Source organism: Lethenteron reissneri, chromosome 69 (genome assembly GCF_015708825.2).
Source record: "Lethenteron reissneri isolate LAM-NWPU_2019-01 chromosome 69, ASM1570882v1, whole genome shotgun sequence".
In the NCBI taxonomy this organism is placed as follows: Eukaryota; Metazoa; Chordata; class Hyperoartia; order Petromyzontiformes; family Petromyzontidae; genus Lethenteron; species Lethenteron reissneri.
This window is the reverse complement of record NC_083847.1, coordinates 10,222,090-10,245,538: the sequence shown is the minus strand read 5'-3', so window position 1 is coordinate 10,245,538 and position 23,449 is coordinate 10,222,090. Positions and strand designations below refer to the sequence as shown.

General features: G+C 45.7%; 1 protein-coding gene across 1 annotated transcript; it reads left to right on the top strand.

The window, feature by feature from the left end:
- Positions 1-54: 54 nt before the first annotated feature.
- LOC133360840 (zinc finger protein 226-like) lies at positions 55-15,829 on the top strand. Its single transcript, XM_061579735.1, has 4 exons — positions 55-70; positions 5,746-5,890; positions 11,580-11,825; positions 12,597-15,829. Exons 2-4 carry the CDS (start codon positions 5,767-5,769, stop codon positions 13,646-13,648), a joined length of 1,422 nt encoding a protein of 473 aa, XP_061435719.1. The 5' UTR covers positions 55-70; positions 5,746-5,766; the 3' UTR covers positions 13,649-15,829.
- The last annotated feature ends 7,620 nt before the right edge of the window (positions 15,830-23,449 follow it).

Below are 23,449 nucleotides of genomic sequence, written 5' to 3'. Positions count from 1 at the left end.
CGGGGCCCCCACCCGTCGCTTGCTTCCTCATCGACTCCGCCTCCTGCTGCTGCTCGTCCTGCTGCGCCAGGTCGGGCCTCTCCCTGTGGAGCTCACGAGGCCGGAGCCTCTCGCTCTGCTGCTGCTGCTCCTCCTGGCGCTCCTTCGCCTGCTCCCCCCCCTCCTCTGCTGCGCCTTCTTCCATTGCTCTTCCTGCTCCTTCAACTAAACTATTGTGTGTTGTTGTGTTACCGGGTGCAAGGCCCCCTACTTAGCTGTTGTGCAGCCTCCTCTCTGTTGTGAGAGGCGACCCTGGGGCCATCGCCGACTACAGCAGCTCCGACCAAGGTGGGCCCTTGCCTGCTACAACACAAATCGAGCTGCAGACAAACATTGTAACAGCTCAGCATCGTCACTCGAGGGGTGCCGGTGCAGCTGTTCACTACCTCACCTGGTGTACAGGAGGTCGTGGGTTAGATCGTGTTCCAGACGCCTGCTGCTGTGTATTTGGAGTTTGCGTGTGAGCCACTTCGTTGAGCTGTCATTTGTGGCCAGGTCGCTTCTGAAAAAAGAACTACACAGCTGAGTGGGCCTTACCTCATGAAATCAAGTTTAGTTTTATAGATTGACTAAAAGCAAGATGATCTTGAAATGAAAATAGAGTGTTTATAATAATTCTGCACTGAGAGATGTGTGTTATTTGGTGACCCCACGGTGGCTAGGCAATGTTAACTACCTCGCCTGGTATACAGGAGGTCGTGGGTTAGATCCCGACCCTGATGCCTGCTGCTGTATATTGGAGTCTGCGTCTCTCTTCCCGTGGCCACGTGGATGTTTTTTTCCGGGTCCTCCGGTTTTTCCCCTCCACATTTAGAATCAACATCACCACGTGTTTAGAGTTGTTAGCTCTTGCTGTAAATTTCCACTCGATGATGATATCAGCCCACTTGGTTGGGTTATCATTTGTGATTGCTCTGTCGCTTCTGACAAAGAGCTTCGTTGGCACCTGGTAAAATAAAATAAAAATTTGTTTGGGTCTCGGTGAGTATGAATCTCTGTGGGTCTCTGGTTCTACATGAGTATGGGTCTCGATGGTTCTACGTGAGTATGGTCTCAATGGTTCTATTATACGAGTATGGGTTTCGATGATTCTATATGAGTATGGGTGTAGAATTAACTTTGCTGCTATTAATTTCGACGTCATGAGCCACTTTGTTGAGCTGTCATTTGCGATGACCGAGGTCGCTTCTGACAAAAGAGCTCCGTAGTTCCGTGGGGCCTTGACTGGTAAAATACAAAAAAAATAGTTTTAAATCGATCGCAAAAAACACCTATGTTGTGGAATGCAAATGTGATTTGCAGTTTATTATGTTTTGGGTCTTTCGGTAAAGTGACGTAGATAGGATCAAATAAAATAACAAAAAACTACGACGTTTCGATCGCAAGACAAGCGGTCATCAGAAAAAAGAGGATTAGCCTCTAAAGGCAAACTGTTTATAAAGGTTTAAAAATTGGCGTTGCCCAAGTATCATCAGCATGGGTGGGGCAGCTAATGTAAATGTGTTGGTACTTATAGAGGGCAACGATTAGTGGTGATTGTAGTATTGGGCAGTGATGGTCCCAATTAAAGGGTTGCCAGGTCTAATATGGAAACATAGCCAGTTACTTTTTGGTTCTTTCGGTAAAGTCACGTAGAAAGAAAATAAATTAAATAATAGAATACGACGTTTCGATTGCAACACAAGCAATCATCGGGTAAAAATGAATGAGAAAAAAACAAACCTAGTAAACTTAGGAATATAATGCAATACAACACAGAGTCGGTTAACATAATAGTCAACACCCTACCTGGTTGATTAGGTTTTTATGACTAAAACTGGATAACGTCCTACTCTTTGGTTTTTTCGGTAAAGTCACGTTGGTAAAAATAATGAAAAAACAACTAAATTAAATAACGATGTTTCGGAGGCAACACAAGCTTCCGTCTTCAGGAGGAACTGTTACAGCCAAAATCACTGTAATAAGTGAAGAGAGCTAATAGAGAAACATGACTATATAGGGTACGAAGGGGGGGGAGGAGCCAAGGTAGGGGGAGGGGGGGTTGGGGTTGCTGTGAGGGGTGGGGGCGGCAAGTGCTATGCTGAGTTAAGCCGATTGATAACATCTATTCATTATGCAGGAGAGGGGGGGGTTAATACGAAAGCTATTAGGAAATGAAAACAGCTAAATTAAATCACCAATACACTACACTACTATACTCTACACTCTACAATACACTGCACTACTATAGACTGCTATACATTACACTATTATCCACAATACACTACTATACTCTACACTACACTCTATACTACGATACTATAGACTACTGTACACGACACTATTAAACAGTCCACCATACGCTGCTATACACTACTATACACTACACGATTCTACGCTCTACTATTATACCCTACACTATACACTGCTATAAACTACGCAATACACTATTATAAACTTTGCTGCACAATACTGAACACTATAATACACAACTATACCCGAAACACTACTATAGACTCCTATCCACTATACTATAATACACTACACTATGCACTGGTATACACTCCACAATACACTACACTAGATACTATAGAATACACTACACAATACACTAATACACTACTATACACTACAATATACACTGGTATAAACTACACAATATACTACTATACATCACAGAATACACTATACTATACACTACTATACAAAACACTATCCACTACACTATACGTATACTATAGAGGTTCCTGGGCTCCTGGGCATAATGCTATGGGGGGGGAGGGGGGGAGTATTGGGGCACTATTAAAACACTGTTTGTCACATTTCTGAGTGATGATAGTGTATAAATCTGGGAGTAAATGAATGGAAATATGGATATGACTGTAAAACTATGAAGCAGCTAAAGTTTTACTTGGTTAATTACATCCTTCCAATGGTTGCTCAATTTGAATCCATCCTCTCGGTTGAAGTTATGTCTACGTTTATATATCTGGATGCCTTCATGGACAAATCTTTGGTAGTATCCAGGAGGCTTGCAGAGTACCTTGGTATCGGAGAACACAATGTCATGAGAACCCGCCGTGTTGTAACAATGGTCAGCTACGGCCGAATAATTTGTCCTTCCGTGTTTTAAATCCGACTTGTGCTCGCGAATGCGGTCAGATACATGTCGTTTCGTTTCCCCGATATAACAATCACCACAGGTGCAACTCAGTTTGTAGACACCAGGGTACTGTAAGTCAGGAATGACATCCTTTACGGATGGGATCAGATCACGGATCTTGTGTACTGTACTGAATCGGACCTGGATGTTGTGTTTGTCTAGAATTTGGGAAATCTTTTTGGTGATGCCTGCTATGTATGGCAATGTAATGATTTTGATCGGAGTCTCAGGGGGTTGATTCTCCACGGTGGGAGAAACAGCCTGGCGGATAGCACGGTCCAAGTATCCGTTCATCCTTAGAGCCAGATGTACATGTTCCAATTCACTGACCAGGTGGTGTTGGTCAGAGATGCAGTGGGCCCTATGGTATAGTGTTTTGATGAGGGAATTATTTTGTGCCGGATGGTGGTGGGAATCGGGCTTCAGGTAGGAATCTGTGTGGGTGGCCTTCCTGTAGACAGAATGTCCCAAAGAGCCATTGGGCCTCCTCTCAAACAGAATATTCAGGATTGGTAGCTTGCGAGCCTTCTCCACTTCCATGGTGAATTTGATGGATGGGTGTATGGAGTTGATGTGGTCTAGAAATTGGCTCAATGCTGGGAGGCCATGTGGCCAAATGACGAAAGTATCATCCACGTATCTCTTCGACAGGGAAGGACGCAGGGTGGATGTCTGGATGGCGTCTGTTTCAAATTTTTCCATGAAAACATTGACTATCACTGTTGACAATGGGGAACCCATAGGGGTACCCTAATTTTGTTTGTAGAAGGTGTCATTCCAGGTGAAGTACGTGTTCGTGAGGCAGTGCCTAACCAGCGCAGGGACATCAGGGTTCAGTCCATGTTGGACCAGTTTGTAGGTGGGAGAGTCAATGGTGGAGACGATAGGACAAGATGGGTACAAACTCTTTATGGATTTCTGGTAAGCCATACAATTTGGGTGGTCAAGCAGCATAGGGTTTTAAGGAAAACCGCTTGGTTGGTTCGATTATACATGTGGAATCAGTGATGATATTGTTGGTTTTTGTAATGAGGCTGTTGGTGGATTCTTTGAATTTTTGTATAGATACCATCATTAAGTAGGTCCTGAATTTTGTTATTGTATGTGCTTTTGTCCATGATGACTGTGGTATTGCCTTTGTCAGCTGAGAGGATGACGATGTCATCTCTCTTTTTTAATTGAGAAAGCTCACAGCGCACATCCTTACTGATGTTGCTGATAGGCGTCTTAGCATTTTTGAGGCTTGCAGCAATTTCCCATCTCACCATGGCTGCAGTAATGTGTCCAAAACCCTTAAAGGGCTACATCGACCTGGGCAATTATATCATCCACTGGGATGTGTTTAGGGGTGACTGTGAAGTTCAACCCTTGAGCTAGAACTGATTTTAGGCTCTCGGAAATTAGACCGTTGCTCTGATTGATAGCAATCTTGTCAACATCTAACTTTTTAATGTGTGGATCTGGCTACACCATTCGTAAAGCTATTGCCCCAGCCGTTGAGAAAGAACCATTTGAGGACCCAATCAAAACCATCACCTTGCCATGCATGGCAGGGGTCACCAAAAAGATTTCCAAAATCATGAGCAAACACAAGATCCAGGTTCATTCATCACGGTACATAAAATTAGTGATCTTATCCCATCAGTGAAGAATGTGATCCCTGATATGCAATACCCCGGCGTCTACAAACGGAGCTGTGTCTGCGGCAGTAGTTAAAATTGGGGAAACTAAGTGACATGTCTCGGACCATGTGCGTGAACATAAGGCAGATCTGAAACACGATAGGACCAATACCTCGGCCGTGGCTGATCATTGTTTTAATGCGGTGGGCTCGCACAAAATGTTTCTCTAAGACGAAGGTACTTTGCAAACCCACTGGCTATCAACAAAGATTCGTTCATGAAGCCATCCATATATACAGACATAGACACAATTTCAACCGAGAAGATGGGTACAAACTCAGTAATTACTGGAAGGACGTTATCAACCAGTTGAAGTCATAACTGGCTATAATGTTTCCATTCTAGATCTGGCAGCCCTTTAATTGGTGGAAGCCCCCCACCGGGACCATCACTGCCCACTGCTACGATCACCACTAGCAGTAGCCCTTTATTGGTGGAAGCCCACTGCGAGTGCCGTCGTGGCCTTCTGAGTGCCATCACCTCTAGCAGCAACCTCCACCGTCAACAGTGTGAGTGTGTAAAGCGAGGTGCAATGATTACTTGGCAGCCCTTTAATTAGTGGAAACCCACCACCAGGGCCGTCGTTGCCCTCTACGAGTACCATCACTTACATTAACATTAGCTTCCCCACCCATGCTGCTGACATTTGGGCTACGCCCATTTCAAACCTTTATAAACAGTTTGCCTTTAGAGGCTATAACCCCCTTTTCTTGATGACGACCGCTTGTGTTGCGATCGAAACGTCGTAGTTTTTTGTTATTTTCTTTGAACCTATCTACGTCACTTTACCGAAAGACCCAAAGAATATTAATTTCTGCAGTCACGAAAGCTATAAGTCAAGATTTGCTATTTATTCCCTCGCTCTGCCATATCGGTGAGCAGCAGGAGCCCCCTTTTCCGCCCATGGAGTCATTCATTAAACGAGAAGAAGACGATGACGACGACGGAGAGGCTGGCAGTAGGATCTGGCTGGCAGTGAAAGTGGAGACGCAGGGGGAGGAGAGCGGCGGCGACGACGACGACCACGGTGAGAATTTGTCTCCCCCACCCCAGCAGAGACCGCCCATGTGCCCTGTGAGCCCACTTGTTGACAGATCGAATTAAATGTTTGTCTTAACACCCCCTTCCCCCGCTCCGTCTTTTTCCCCGTTTCCGAGGCGGCTGCAAGTCGCAGGGTGAGTGAGTTGGGTGGGTGGGTTAGTGCGGTGGAGTGGGTGGGTTGTCCCCGTTCACCACCATATACACGACTACACACTACAATATTATACACTACTATATACTACACTACTTCCCTATACACTACACACTACACTGCTGCAGACTATACTACTATACACTACACTACTACACACTACACTATTTAAGTCTGTCGGTAAAGCCACATAGATAGAAAAATTATAAAAAATAAAAAATATCACGACGTTTCGATCGCAACACAAGCAATCATCAGGTGAAAAAATACAGCAGTTTTGCTAAAGAGTATGAATTCCTGCAGTCACAAAAGCTTTAAGTCAAGATTTAGACACTACAATACTACACACGACACTACTATATACTACACTACTACACACCATCCTTGACCCTACTACACACTACCCTTCTACACACCACTACTATAGACTACTATATACGACACTACTACCCGATACACTACTACACACCACTCCTAAATACTACACTTCTATATACTACACCATACACTCCACTAGTATACACTACACTAATATACACTACACCACTATGCTAACATTGAAAACTAACTTCTTTAGAACTGCTTGTGGTTTGTGCATTTAGTTTTGTTGTCCCCCGCACCTTCGAATAGCACGGTTGACTACGTGTACGGTGGTGCGAAAGAAGTTCAACAAACACACACGTCTACATTTAGAGAGAGGCATAGTACTAGGAGTGCCGTTGTGCAATTTTACAGAAGTTGTTTACTCACCGCAGATCACCGTAGCAGCACGACCGCCGCCACTCTACGGCAGATGGCGCCAAAAGCTGTGCCACATCACAACCCTCCTGTGTGGCCTTGTCGGCGGGAGCCTCGGTACCGATAAAAGTTATTTCACTTTTCGATTTTCTTCCGGCTCTGTTTTCATGACGTACTCGTACGTAGTGATGTACACGTATATACACGTGTGTACACACACGTACGTACACATACATCGGTTTTTCTTCCGATTCCGTGTACGATTCCGTGTATGTCATGACATACGTGTACATCATGACATACGTGTACACACGTCATCCACGTTTGGAAGAAAAACCAATGATGTACGTCACGATGTACGTGGACGTATACGTATGTAAGTCATCGGAAGGGAATCGGAAGAAAAACTGATGAAGTACACGTACGTACACGTATGTCATTTGAATGGGAAAGGGTATAATCACGGTGACATGAGACTCGGTTGTCTCTCAGTAAAACTTCCGAGTATGCATCTCTTGCGTACGCTTTGTGCGCTGTTGTTGTTCTTCCATCTCTTCATGGGTTGAGAGAATTAGATGACATTTAAGAAGAAGAGCAGCAGTAGGTGGATTTTGAGGAGGACACGTCAACCGGAGGGGTGACGGCCTTCTGGTCAAGGCTCACATCACAGTGGCATCCATGACAGGGGTTTATTTTTTCGTTGTTGGGTTAGATCACGTAAATATAAATGTGTCGTTAAACTCACCATCACCCGACACAGCCAATCAGTAAGGGGTTTGTCACAGAAACAAAACGAGGCCAATTTGTTACTAGTGTAATGCGAGCAAGGACAGGGTGGGCGCTGCCTCCGCACCACTCACGCGGGCCGGAGTATAGGGGAGGTGGAGCCTGGTCGTCGGGGTGAGTGGGGGCGGAGTCAGGGTCACGTGAGAAGGAGGATATAGGGTGAGAACCGGAAGGGGATCGGGAGTTGAGAGAGAGTGAAGAGAGAGTGAAGATAGGAGAAGCCACGCGGGATGCTGGCGGAGGAGTGGCACCAATTGCCACGTGGTCGGAGTCACGGCACCGTCGGCCAGCGATGTACGTGGAGCAGCGGAGTGGCTGCAGAGTGTGCGGAGTCACACGGAGCAGCGGGGTGGCTGCAGAGTGTGCGGGGCACACGGGCAGCGGTGTGACTGCAGAGAGAGCGGAGGACTCGAACGGCGTGCGGGGGCACGCGACGGAAGAGGTGCGGGTCCGACCGGGGACATCGCGGGGTGCGAGACAAGAACCCAATAAAGGACATAGGAGAGCTACATCGCCTAAGAGTCCTTTATTACACTAGTACAGCACTAACCGGTTGTCGTGTGTTGGAAAGTAAACCCACAACGTTACGTGCAACGAGTGTCCGTGCTCGTGAATCTGTTGATTGTGATGAAAAATAAGAATAGGTTTTAATTTTGGATTTTTGGATACTGGCAAAAAAGGTATCCTATAGATAAAACTGTTCCAGCTGAGCAATATGTGTTCTCCTACTTGCTTTGTCTTTGTACTGTTCACCTCTTCTTGGTTCTTTTGGTAAAGTCACGTAGAAGGGAAGTAATAAAATAATAAAAATAAAACATAATAAAATAATTCTCACGACGTTTCGGCCACAACGCAAGCAGCCGTCCTCAGGTGAAACCAGGTCTGTCGAGGCGACAGCGTCTGAATGAAACAGCACACGTGCTTGGAGCATATATATAAGCTCGGTTGGAAGGGGGGGGGGGAAGGGCACCTTGACAAAATAATTTGCATATCAAGAGGAATTTAGCATATTTATGGGAAATGCAGGTATGTGATTAGTACTACTTATGTCCGTGCATTATGCAGGATTAGCAGCATCCAAGGGAGGGGATATGGGAAATGCAGGTATGTGATTAGTGCTACTTTGCCCGTGCATTATGCAGGATTAGCAGCATCACAGGGAGGGGATAGGGGTAGCATTAATAAAAGGGAAGAAGTGTTAATAGTATGTAGCTGCAGTAACTAAAACCACCACGTAAACAACTAAAGTATAAACTACATAGTAGCATCATTATACTAAATATACTTTACAATAAGCTGAGTTACTAACAGTAAGTAATACATTACAATTCTACGTCGTAAAAAATATAATATGCTTCCATCTAAACGTTATTCTCTTACATCACACGAGTCTACACCGTACTATATACTGCCATAGACAAACCCAACATTAAATTACATACTGTATTGCTATAAACCACCTTATCCATTGTAATATTACACTATGTATTATTCTACCCACCCTAATGTATATCACACTGCTGTATATTCACTATACAATTACGATACTATATATTACTTTGTACATTGTATTAAGCATATACATTTTTATACTATTTGTTATTATACATTGTACCGTTGACCGTCGTGTGAAAGATACTAAGAGGAAGAAACAAAATATGTCAATGCAGCGGAGCAAAGAATCCATTCCCTGCGGAGAATACAATGCCAGTGAGTGGAACGCGGTCTGAAAGTCACCGTAAACGTGAACACAATCAGTTAAGATCCGAAATGGTTTATTACGTCCTTCCAATGATTGCTAAGCCAGAATCCATCTTCTCGGTTGAAATTGTCTCTGTGTTTGTATATGTGGATCGCCTCATGAACGAATATCTCATGGTAGCCAGATGGCTTGCAGAGAACCTCTGTCTTGGAGAAGTCATATCATGTGAGCCCACTGAATTGTAACAGTGATCTGCCACGGCTGAGGTGTTTGTCCTACCGTGTTTTAAGTCTGCTTTATGTTCACGGATGCGGTCCGAGACATGTCGTTTGGTTTTTCCAATGTAACTGCTACCACAGAGGCAACTTAGTTTGTAGACGCCAGGGTACTGTATGTCTGGAACCACATCTTTTACATACGGGACCAGATCACGCATTTTATGTACTGTGTTGAATCGGACCTGGATCTTGTGTTTTATCAGGATTTTGGAGATTTTTTTTGTGATCCCAGCAATGTAGGGTAAGGTGAAAGGCTCCTCAACGGGATCCTTCTTGATGGTTGGAGTGATGGCTTTGCGGATTGTGTAGTCGGAGTAACCATTAGCCTTAAGAGCTTGGCGTACGTGTTTGAGTTCACTGGCAATGTGTTCCTGGTCGGATATGCATTGGGCTCTATGGTATAGAGTCTTGATGAGGGAATTCTTCTGGGATGGATGGTTGTGGGAATCCGGTTTTAGGTAAGCATCCGTATGGGTGGCTTACCTGTAGACAGCATATTATATTTTTTACGACGTAGAATTGTAATGTATTACTTACTGTTAGTAACTCAGCTTATTGTAGAGTATATTTAGTATAATGATGATACTATGTAGTTTATACTTTAGTTGTTTACGTGGTGGTTTTAGTTACTGCAGCTACATACTATTAACACTTCTTCCCTTTATTACTGCTACCCCTATCCCCTCCCTGTGATGCTGCTAATCCTGCATAATGCACGGGCAAAGTAGCACTAATCACATACCTGCATTTCCCATAACCCCTCCCTTGGATGCTGCTAATCCTGCATAATTCACGGACATAAGTAGTACTAATCACATACCTGCATTTCCCATATCCCCTCCCTTGGATGCTGCTAATCCTGCATAATGCACGGACATAAGTAGTACTAATCACATACCTGCATTTCCCATAAATATGCTAAATTCCTCTTGATATGCAAATTCTTTTGTCAAGGCGCCCTTTCCCCCCCCCCTTCCAACCGAGCTTATATATATGCTCCAAGCACGTGTGCTGTTTCACTCAGACGCTGTCGCCTCGACAGACCTGGTTTCACCTGAGGACGGCTGCTTGCGTTGTGGCCGAAACGTCGTGAGAATTATTTTATTATGTTTTATTTTTATTATTTTATTACTTCCCTTATACGTGACTTTACCGAAAGAACCAAGAAGATGAATCCCTGCAGTCACGAAAGCTTTAAATCGATACTGTTCACCTGTTGGCATTCGCTGTCTCTGGTGTAGACCAATCAGCTTCAAAGACAATGCGTATATTATCAGAGCATGTTTGCACGTGTAGTGTCAGCGGAGCGGGAGACAAGGTTCTTGAGGAGGCACCTTTATTCAACACTTTCAGGTTCACAGATTCGCCCTCGCTTCTCCCAAGTCGTCTAGCCTAGCCTTGACACAATCCTCACCGTGTTACACCGACGGCGCCGACCCAGAAAGCCAACAACTATCCAGCCGCACAATATCTCGCGAAGACGGCAGTGATGAAGGTGGCGAAGACGACAGCGATGACGAGACGAGTCCACTTCCCAGAACCGGCAGCCACGAGCTCCCGCTCTCCGCTGCGTTTATGCTACCCGGCACAGCCTGGCTCTTCCCTGGCCACGCCTCCCTTCTCACTAGCGGGTTCCAGGGGCTTCCAGATGGGGTCCTCCCTGACCCTTGCCCCAGTTCCTCCGCCCTGGCGACAACACCTGTGTATATGCTCATCGGCGTGTGTACTGCTCGGCCACCGCAGTTGCCATTGCTGGACAACAGACGGCGCTATTACACTACACATGTATCGACACGAGTATGTATGGTTAATGCAGACTTGATGCCTTGCAAAAAGGTATCCCTCCGGTGTTTGAACATTTTTACACAAATCCTTTATTTTATTATTGCCAAAAAGAGTTATTTTTATTTTCTTATTTTTTATTTTCATCTTTTTTTTGTATAGTGGCAGAAAAAAAGGTATTCCATTGGTATATAACCTGTTCATTGTTCGCCTGCAATGTTTCATCTCTTGGCCGAAGGGGCGGACGTGCGTACCGGAGAGGTGGATGGCCGAGAACTTCAGGTCAAACGAGAGCCGCGGGAGGTCAAACGAGAGACGCGGGAGGTCGAACGAAGGGACCTGCACATTGTGGAGGTCGACCCTCAAGATCCGCTGGTTGGCGACGGTTCATCTGTGAGACCTGGAGAGTCGCGGGGGGACTGTTTGGGATCGTCAGGCGTGGCGGAGATCGAAGTGGAGGTGGGCGACGACGACAATGGTGACGGTGAGGGAGGGGAGGGAATTCCGATGGATCTTGGTCGCTGTGAGGGGTGAGGTCTGGTACAGAGGCCTCTCCAACCTGTCGATGTGGTGGAGAGATGGAGATGGCTTTGGAGGACTTAAGTGATAAGTCTACAGGGGAGCTCTATGTGTATGTTTGGGGGTGCTGTGGTGACTTAGAAATGTTAACTCCCTCGCCTGATATACATGAGGTTGTGGGTTTGATCCCGACACTGACGCCTGCTGTATATTTGGAGTTTGCCTGTCTCTCTCTGTGGTTGCATGGATTTTTAGCCGGGTCCTCCGGTTTTTCCCTCCACTTGTGATAGGCAGGTCACTTCTTGCGGCCTTACCTGGTAAAATAAAAAAAATGGTTTAATTTAGTTTAAGTGTCGTAGTTTGATGTTCACAGCCCCCTCACCAATGACTGCATCAACAACAAAAATTCATTGGGTTAAAATGTGGGTCTACAACAATTAATTTGGCCACATTACATCTCTGGTAAAGTAAATATTGGTTTTACCATCAGGAATAAAACCGTTACTCTCACGTGGCAGGGCAGGTAGGAAAAGTGCTCCTTTCCACGTGCTAGATCAGAGGTAATTTTAAAAGGCTCTACAAAAGGTGGTTTGGTGATAACTGCTTCCGTGGGCCTTTCTCTCATGTTAACTCTGCGAGGGGGGGGGGGCATCCAAACGGATTCTTCCGTCTCACGGCGTGACGCCAAATCGGTGTTGGAAAAAAACCAACAATTGTCTGAACGTTTGTGTGACAGGGATGGTCATGGATGGTGCCCCGGAAACGCTCTCCCATGCGAAAAAATCCACCGGGACAACGACAACCTGCGCCAGAAAGAGATCGTACGGCTGCTCGGTGTGCGGCAAAAGCTTCGTCCGCCCGTCGGAACTCAGGTCCCACACGATGAGGCACACGGGAGAGAGGCCGCACAAGTGCTGCGTGTGCCAGAGGGCATTTGTCACCGTGTCCAACCTCAATAAGCACATGATGGTCCACAGGGGCGAAAGCCCGCACAAGTGCCCGGTGTGCGGGAAGGGGTTTGCCAAGGAGACGCAGCTGAGGAACCACGAGATGATCCACACGGGCAAGTGGCCCCACGTGTGCACCGTGTGCGGGAAGGGCTTCGAGCGCCCGTTCGATCTGAAGGCCCACGCGATGATCCACACGGGCGAGAGGCCCCACGTGTGCACCTTGTGCGGGAAGGGCTTCGGCCGCCTGTCCCACCTTAAGAACCACACGGCCTCGCACACCGGTGAGAGGGCGCACCGATGCCTGGTGTGCGGCAAGGGCTTCAGGCGCCATTCGGACATCAGGGGCCACATGGCGATGCACACAGGCGAGAGCCCGCTCCGGTGCCCCGTGTGCGGCAAGGGGTTCAATGAGTCGACGCAGCTCAGGAGGCACGTGAAGAGCCATACGGGGGAGTGGAGCCACCGCTGCTCCGTGTGCCAGAGAGGGTTCTTCCGCCCATCGGAACTGAAGATTCACATGATGAACCACACGGGGGAGAGGCCGCACAAGTGCTTGGCGTGTGGCAAGGACTTCAAGCAGTATGCAGCCCTGAGGACCCACGTGATGAGCCACACGGGAGAGAGGCCACACAAGTGCTCTGTGTGCGAGAAGGACTTCGTGCATCGCTCATCTCTGACGAGCCACATGAAGACGCACACGGGGGAGAAGCCGTACAAGTGCCCCGTGTGCGAGAGGGTCTTCAGGAAATCATCGACCCTGAAGAATCACATGAAGATGCACGTGGGAGAGGGAGCGTGCGCGATCGGGAGTATGTTTGATTTGTCAAGCCCTTTGTGAGAGGTGCCCTTTATGACCGCACAGTGGAGATTCGCAGACATGCGGGGGAGCAGTTAGTCAGTGAGGAATATATCGGGAGGGTAAAGACGCTACCAAGAAATCTTCAACGGCTCGAAATGAATTGCAAATGACTAACCAGTTATCTGAACTACTAGTCACTTATAGCTCTGGATTAATAGATGGGCTGTGAAAATATCTACACCGCTTGGATGTAAGGATCAAGAAACCTATCTACACGGCAAGTTGTATACAATTGGTGTCAGAGGCTGTGCGTGCTCCATGCTGTAGGATGGTCAGGGCTCATAGTACCGATCATATCTCAGAATCCGAACATTTATTTACACGGCAGGAGCAATCCGATGAGCTATAAAGCTCTCTTTCACAGATGTCCAGTAGGGGCACGAGGGCCATCACGTTACAACAACAATACACAGTACACACAAACACGATATGAGTACAAAGTACAAGACAGGTAAACAAATCATCCAAACACATACAAATACAACAAAACCATCCCCTTCCTACCAGGCAAAGCCCACTGGTATTTACAAATTTTTCAGAAGCGACCTGGCTGACACAAATTATATCTAAATGAAGGGACGTCATCTGCAAAAAGCAACGACGATGCCTCCATGCCCCCGTACTGTAAACTCTCCCTACCTCGCACCCTTGGCGTAACTTTGCCGCGGTTATTTGTGAGCCTGTGAATCCAATGGAGGTGAGAACTCCATTGTTCCCAAGAAGCCACCTTCCTCTTTCCCCCACTGGAAATACATCAAAATTGATGCTCTTGGTTTTGGTAAGCTTCATGACCTGCTCTCGAAAAGGACAACAATATGCAACTTTGTCAGATGCGGCTTCAGCCAAGGAGCTATAGGAGAGCTCTCAAATAGGAATTCTTGTAGATCGACCAACCCATTTCCACCGCTACTACTGCCAAGGTGTCACATTTTATTGTGGAGTGCATTCCTGGCTTTCTGGACCGCTGGACACTGTCCAAGTATGTGTGAAAGGGATTCAAGTCGGAGTGAGCATTTCCTACAAGACCGCAGGGCTCCTTCCCTGCCTCTCTTCAGGCTCTCCCTTATTGGGTATATATTACTCCGCAGTTGTTATGCAGCGATGTTGTGGCACTCTGAAGTGACGCATTGCTGACTTTACCCTCTGCAAAGTTCACAATACCTATACCTTCAACTGGTCTTTCACACCATCTTCAAAACTTCACGCTGCCTCTAGTCGCATGGTATCGACCAAATGGGTTTTTTTGGTGCCTTGAAATTCCACCCCTCTTAGCTCATATTTTGATATGGCATTTGTCTCCTCCTGGCCCATACCCACAGGGTCTGGAATCCTCACCACCTTAAGCGGACACTATATAGCAGGTGACCTCGTCCGAGGATTCTTTTTTACACCGTGCAGCCTCAAATGAACCGATGGGATCATACTCTCTAGTTTAATAATGCCTAGACCTCCATCTCAGGTCCGAGAGTCCAAAACCCCATCACAGGTGGAGGCAGAAAGGTGTAACAATTGGTTTACCCCATTTCTAATCTCCTGATCTAGCGTGATTAGAGTAGACGATTTATAATATAATTGATCGATCTGCTGGGTAGATTAATCTGGGGGGTACAGGCATACCCCGTTTAGCACGGGAGATGCGTGCCTGGAAAGCGCTTGGTGAATGGGGGCTATATACGGGGTTATAGCATACACCCTATGCGGATGTGTTTCCGACATCGTAATTTATCACCTATGACCAACACAGGGGTTAATTGGGTTATTGGAACAATATTATGGATGATAAACATGACTTATAAATACTGTTAATGGTACTAAATTTCGAAATAACAAAGTCTACTCACCAGTGCATGGTGCGACCCTGATATGGTGATCTTGGCAGCGCTGGGAGACAAGATGAGAGTTGCAGCTTCCGCCCAGTGGTGCAGTCCAATCTGTGACTTGGCTTCCACGGCCCCCACCCCACCCCGGTTTTAGAGGAAAGCGCTCATTGGCGCAGAGCGAACACCGCGCCAAGTCGACTATGATAGCGCTCGCTCATTGGCTGAGGGTGGAGAGCGTGAAATGGCACTAATACTGAACAGGACTTGTATGAGAGCCTACACCGTGCTAACTTAAGCACGGCTTTTCATTCTTATGATTTAAATTTACTGAACGTTAAATATGTAATGTTTTTTTTGTAATAAACACTATATATTTTGTTAAAATAAAAATTTGCCTAAGAGATGGCTGTGACGAGGGATTATTTCGCTGCGGGGAGGGGGGGCATACTTAAGCAATTGTTCTTTCGCTGTGTTTGTCCCCACCTGAAGACGGACGCTTGTGTTGCGCCCGAAAGCCGTGATTTAATTTAGTGTTTATTTTGTATTTATTTAATTTTTTCCTACGTGACTTTACCAAAAAAAACAAAGAGGATGGATCCTTGCAGTCATGAAAACTTCAAATCTAGAATGAATACCCTCTACGGGGAGGATTTCCACTTATCTGATAGAGTTTTTAACAGACAACGAGACAAGAAGTCACAGCTTATCGAGACGCTAACCTTCCTCAAGAGATGCTGCGGCAATAAGGTCATACCCATCGCTTTCACACTCACATCTGCTGCTGTCTTCACCGAATGCTAAGCAGATTTTGTTCAAAGCTAGCCTATCACTAATATCAGAGAGAATAAGATTGCTCCGATTTGAACTCGATAATTTAGACAAGATTCTCTTACAATCACATTTAATGTTAACACAAAAAATGTCCCCTTCCGATTGGGACTGTGTTGACAACATGACAGCCTCCTCTGCTGATTCATTGTCAACCACATGTAAAGCTAACCTGATTGCTAAATTCAACCTCCTATCAAAGAAAAAGCCAGAACCACACATTACAAAGCTAGATGTCAACAAGATTGTTATTAATCAGAGTAACATCCCAATTTCTGACAATCTAAAAACGGTACTAGCTAAAGGGCTGAATTTCGCAGTTACCCCTAATCTCCCAAGTCGATGTAGCCCTCAAAGGCTTAGGACACATCCAAACGGACGTTGCTAGAGCTGAAATAGCCATTATCCTCAAGAATGCTAAGAAACCCATTAGCAACATCAGCAAAAACGAGCGCTCTGAACTCGCAAATTTGAAAAAGAGGGATGACATATTCATCCTCTCGGCTGACAAGGGCAAGTCCACTGTCATCATGGATAAAAACACATACAACAACAAAATCCAGGACCTACGCAATGATGGCAGCTACTCCAAAATCAATAGAGATCCGACTAACAGCCGAACTACTAAAACCAACAAGATCATCACCAGTTCGACTTCCCTAATCGAACCAATCAAACGGCTCTCTTTAAAACCCTCGGCTGCGAGACCTCCCAGATTCTATGGTCTTCCCTAGATCCATAAAGAAGGTACCCCACTACGGCCCATCGTGTCCACGATCAACTTGCCTACGTACAAACTAGCCCATTTTCTATCGGATACTCTGCTTCCCTTCACTCGCAAGACCACTTCAGCAGTACTTAACTCAACTCACTTGGTCTCTCTAGTCAAGGACATTTTTCCTGTCTCCTGATGATGTCCTCGTCAGCTTTGATGTGGTCTCTCTATTCACCAAGGTTCCAGTGCCTGATACCATAACAATAATTGAAGACTATGTCCAACATGGACTGAACCCTGATGTCCCTGCGCTGGTTAGGCACTGCCTCACCAACACGTACTTCACCTGGAATGGTACCTTCTACAAACAAAATGAGGGTACTCCTATGGGTTCCCCCTTGTTACCAGAAATTTGAAACAGACGCCATCCAGACATCCACCCTGCGTCCTTCCCTGTGGAAGAGATATGTGGATGACACTTTCGTTATTTGGCCACATGGCCTCCCAGCATTGAACCAATTTCTCGACCACATCAACTCCATACGCCCATCCATCAAATTCACCATGGAAATGGAGAAGGATGGCAAGCTACCATTCTTGGATGTTCTGTTTGAGAGGAGGTCAAATGGCTCTTTGGGACATTCTGTCTACAGGAAGGCCACCCACACAGATTCATATCTGAAGTCTGATTCACACCACCATCCGGCACAAAATAATTCCCTCATCAAAACACTATACCGTGGGGCCCACTGCATCTCTGACCAACACCACCTGGCCAGTGAATTAGAACATGTACACCTGGCCCTTAATATGAATGGATACTCGGACTGTACTATCCTATCCGCAAAGCTGTTTCTCCTACCGTGGAGAAACAACCCCCTGAGACTCTGATCAAAAGTATTACGTTGCCATACATAGCAGGCGTTACCAAAAAGATTTCCAAAATTCTAAATAAACACAAGATCCAGGTCCGATTCAGTACAGTACACAAAATCCGTGATCTGATCCCATCTGTAAAGGATGTAATTCCTGACTTACAGTACTCTGGTGTCTACAAATTGAGTTGCACCTGTGGTGATTGTTATATCGGGGAAACGAAACGACATGTATCTGACCGCATCGGATTTGAAACACGGTAGGACGAATTCCTCGGCCGTAGCTGACCATTGTTACCACACGGCGGGTTCTCATGATATTGTGTTTTCTGATACCAAAGTACTCTGCAAGCCATCTGGATACTACCAAAGTTTTGTCCATGAAGCCATCCCAATATACAAACATAGACATAACTTCAACCGAGAAGATGGATTCAAATTGAGCAATCATTGGAAGGATGTCATTAACCAAGTTAAACTTTAGCTAGTTTATATTCATATCCATATTCCCAGTCTTTTACTCCCAGCTTTACACAATACCATCACTAAGAAATTTGACTCCAAGCCCTGCTTACTCCCATCACTTGGTTATTTGCCGCGCATTGTTTCGAGCTTGTGGAGCTTAGTACTTCCCCCAGCAGCTCCAGTTTACTCCCCTGCAGCATACCAAAGGATGTTATTAATCGGCTTAACTTAGCTGTCCCCTTCCGATTGGGACTGTGTTGACAACATGACAGCCTCCTCTGCTGATTCATTGTCAACCACATGTAAAGCTAACCTGATTGCTAAATTCAACCTCCTATCAAAGAAAAAGCCAGAACCACACATTACAAAGCTAGATGTCAACAAGATTGTTATTAATCAGAGTAACATCCCAATTTCTGACAATCTAAAAACGGTACTAGCTAAAGGGCTGAATTTCGCAGTTACCCCTAATCTCCCAAGTCGATGTAGCCCTCAAAGGCTTAGGACACATCCAAACGGACGTTGCTAGAGCTGAAATAGCCATTATCCTCAAGAATGCTAAGAAACCCATTAGCAACATCAGCAAAAACGAGCGCTCTGAACTCGCAAATTTGAAAAAGAGGGATGACATAGTCATCCTCTCGGCTGACAAGGGCAAGTCCACTGTCATCATGGATAAAAACACATACAACAACAAAATCCAGGACCTACGCAATGATGGCAGCTACTCCAAAATCAATAGAGATCCGACTAACAGCCGAACTACTAAAACCAACAAGATCATCACCAGTTCGACTTCCCTAATCGAACCAATCAAACGGCTCTCTTTAAAACCCTCGGCTGCGAGACCTCCCAGATTCTATGGTCTTCCCTAGATCCATAAAGAAGGTACCCCACTACGGCCCATCGTGTCCACGATCAACTTGCCTACGTACAAACTAGCCCGTTTTCTATCGGATACTCTGCTTCCCTTCACTCGCAAGACCACTTCAGCAGTACTTAACTCAACTCACTTGGTCTCTCTAGTCAAGGACATTTTTCCTGTCTCCTGATGATGTCCTCGTCAGCTTTGATGTGGTCTCTCTATTCACCAAGGTTCCAGTGCCTGATACCATAACAATAATTGAAGACTATGTCCAACATGGACTGAACCCTGATGTCCCTGCGCTGGTTAGGCACTGCCTCACCAACACGTACTTCACCTGGAATGGTACCTTCTACAAACAAAATGAGGGTACTCCTATGGGTTCCCCCTTGTTACCAGAAATTTGAAACAGACGCCATCCAGACATCCACCCTGCGTCCTTCCCTGTGGAAGAGATATGTGGATGACACTTTCGTTATTTGGCCACATGGCCTCCCAGCATTGAACCAATTTCTCGACCACATCAACTCCATACGCCCATCCATAAAATTCACCATGGAAATGGAGAAGGATGGCAAGCTACCATTCTTGGATGTTCTGTTTGAGAGGAGGTCAAATGGCTCTTTGGGACATTCTGTCTACAGGAAGGCCACCCACACAGATTCATATCTGAAGTCTGATTCCCACCACCATCCGGCACAAAATAATTCCCTCATCAAAACACTATACCGTGGGGCCCACTGCATCTCTGACCAACACCACCTGGCCAGTGAATTAGAACATGTACACCTGGCCCTTAATATGAATGGATACTCGGACTGTACTATCCTATCCGCAAAGCTGTTTCTCCTACCGTGGAGAAACAACCCCCTGAGACTCTGATCAAAAGTATTACGTTGCCATACATAGCAGGCGTTACCAAAAAGATTTCCAAAATTCTAAATAAACACAAGATCCAGGTCCGATTCAGTACAGTACACAAAATCCGTGATCTGATCCCATCTGTAAAGGATGTAATTCCTGACTTACAGTACTCTGGTGTCTACAAATTGAGTTGCACCTGTGGTGATTGTTATATCGGGGAAACGAAACGACATGTATCTGACCGCATCGGATTTGAAACACGGTAGGACGAATTCCTCGGCCGTAGCTGACCATTGTTACCACACGGCGGGTTCTCATGATATTGTGTTTTCTGATACCAAAGTACTCTGCAAGCCATCTGGATACTACCAAAGTTTTGTCCATGAAGCCATCCCAATATACAAACATAGACATAACTTCAACCGAGAAGATGGATTCAAATTGAGCAATCATTGGAAGGATGTCATTAACCAAGTTAAACTTTAGCTAGTTTATATTCATATCCATATTCCCAGTCTTTTACTCCCAGCTTTACACAATACCATCACTAAGAAATTTGACTCCAAGCCCTGCTTACTCCCATCACTTGGTTATTTGCCGCGCATTGTTTCGAGCTTGTGGAGCTTAGTACTTCCCCCAGCAGGTCCAGTTTACTCCCCTGCAGCATACCAAAGGATGTTATTAATCGGCTTAACTTAGCTGTCCCCTTCCGATTGGGACTGTGTTGACAACATGACAGCCTCCTCTGCTGATTCATTGTCAACCACATGTAAAGCTAACCTGATTGCTAAATTCAACCTCCTATCAAAGAAAAAGCCAGAACCACACATTACAAAGCTAGATGTCAACAAGATTGTTATTAATCAGAGTAACATCCCAATTTCTGACAATCTAAAAACGGTACTAGCTAAAGGGCTGAATTTCGCAGTTACCCCTAATCTCCCAAGTCGATGTAGCCCTCAAAGGCTTAGGACACATCCAAACGGACGTTGCTAGAGCTGAAATAGCCATTATCCTCAAGAATGCTAAGAAACCCATTAGCAACATCAGCAAAAACGAGCGCTCTGAACTCGCAAATTTGAAAAAGAGGGATGACATAGTCATCCTCTCGGCTGACAAGGGCAAGTCCACTGTCATCATGGATAAAAACACATACAACAACAAAATCCAGGACCTACGCAATGATGGCAGCTACTCCAAAATCAATAGAGATCCGACTAACAGCCGAACTACTAAAACCAACAAGATCATCACCAGTTCGACTTCCCTAATCGAACCAATCAAACGGCTCTCTTTAAAACCCTCGGCTGCGAGACCTCCCAGATTCTATGGTCTTCCCTAGATCCATAAAGAAGGTACCCCACTACGGCCCATCGTGTCCACGATCAACTTGCCTACGTACAAACTAGCCCGTTTTCTATCGGATACTCTGCTTCCCTTCACTCGCAAGACCACTTCAGCAGTACTTAACTCAACTCACTTGGTCTCTCTAGTCAAGGACATTTTTCCTGTCTCCTGATGATGTCCTCGTCAGCTTTGATGTGGTCTCTCTATTCACCAAGGTTCCAGTGCCTGATACCATAACAATAATTGAAGACTATGTCCAACATGGACTGAACCCTGATGTCCCTGCGCTGGTTAGGCACTGCCTCACCAACACGTACTTCACCTGGAATGGTACCTTCTACAAACAAAATGAGGGTACTCCTATGGGTTCCCCCTTGTTACCAGAAATTTGAAACAGACGCCATCCAGACATCCACCCTGCGTCCTTCCCTGTGGAAGAGATATGTGGATGACACTTTCGTTATTTGGCCACACAGCCTCCCAGCATTGAACCAATTTCTCGACCACATCAACTCCATACGCCCATCCATCAAATTCACCATGGAAATGGAGAAGGATGGCAAGCAACCATTCTTGGATGTTCTGTTTGAGAGGAGGTCAAATGGCTCTTTGGGACATTCTGTCTACAGGAAGGCCACCCACACAGATTCATATCTGAAGTCTGATTCCCACCACCATCCGGCACAAAATAATTCCCTCATCAAAACACTATACCGTGGGGCCCACTGCATCTCTGACCAACACCACCTGGCCAGTGAATTAGAACATGTACACCTGGCCCTTAATATGAATGGATACTCAGACCGTACTATCCTATCCGCAAAGCTGTTTCTCCTACCGTGGAGAAACAACCCCCTGAGACTCTGATCAAAAGTATTACGTTGCCATACATAGCAGGCGTTACCAAAAAGATTTCCAAAATTCTAAATAAACACAAGATCCAGGTCCGATTCAGTACAGTACACAAAATCCGTGATCTGATCCCATCTGTAAAGGATGTAATTCCTGACTTACAGTACTCTGGTGTCTACAAATTGAGTTGCACCTGTGGTGATTGTTATATCGGGGAAACGAAACGACATGTATCTGACCGCATCGGATTTGAAACACGGTAGGACGAATTCCTCGGCCGTAGCTGACCATTGTTACCACACGGCGGGTTCTCATGATATTGTGTTTTCTGATACCAAAGTACTCTGCAAGCCATCTGGATACTACCAAAGATTTGTCCATGAAGCCATCCCAATATACAAACATAGACATAACTTCAACCGAGAAGATGGATTCAAATTGAGCAATCATTGGAAGGATGTCATTAACCAAGTTAAACTTTAGCTAGTTTATATTCATATCCATATTCCCAGTCTTTTACTCCCAGCTTTACACAATACCATCACTAAGAAATTTGACTCCAAGCCCTGCTTACTCCCATCACTTGGTTATTTGCCGCGCATTGTTTCGAGCTTGTGGAGCTTAGTACTTCCCCCAGCAGCTCCAGTTTACTCCCCTGCAGCATACCAAAGGATGTTATTAATCGGCTTAACTTAGCTTTCTTATTAACCAGCTCAACTTCCGCCGTCCACCCCCTGCATCATAAATCTTTAGTTTAAACTCCATGCCCACCTCCCAGCCCACGCCCCGCCCCCACACTCACCCTGGCTCCCCCCCCCTCTCCCCCCCCCCCCCGCAGCTATATAATCCCTCGTCACAGCCATCTCTTAGGCATACTTAAGTGATTGTTCTTTCGCTGTGTTTGTCCCCACCTGAAGACGGACGCTTGTGTTGCGCCTGAAACGTCGTGATTTAATTCAGTTTTAATTTTTACCTACATGACTTTACCGAAAAAAACAAAGAGTATACATGTCTGTGTGTCAGAGTCCATATGTGTATGTGTGTGTAGGGAAATGTGTGTGTGAGTCTGTGTGTGTGTAAGTCGATGTGTGTGCATGGGTCCATGTGTGTATACGTCCATATGTGTGTGTCATTACATATGTGTGTTTA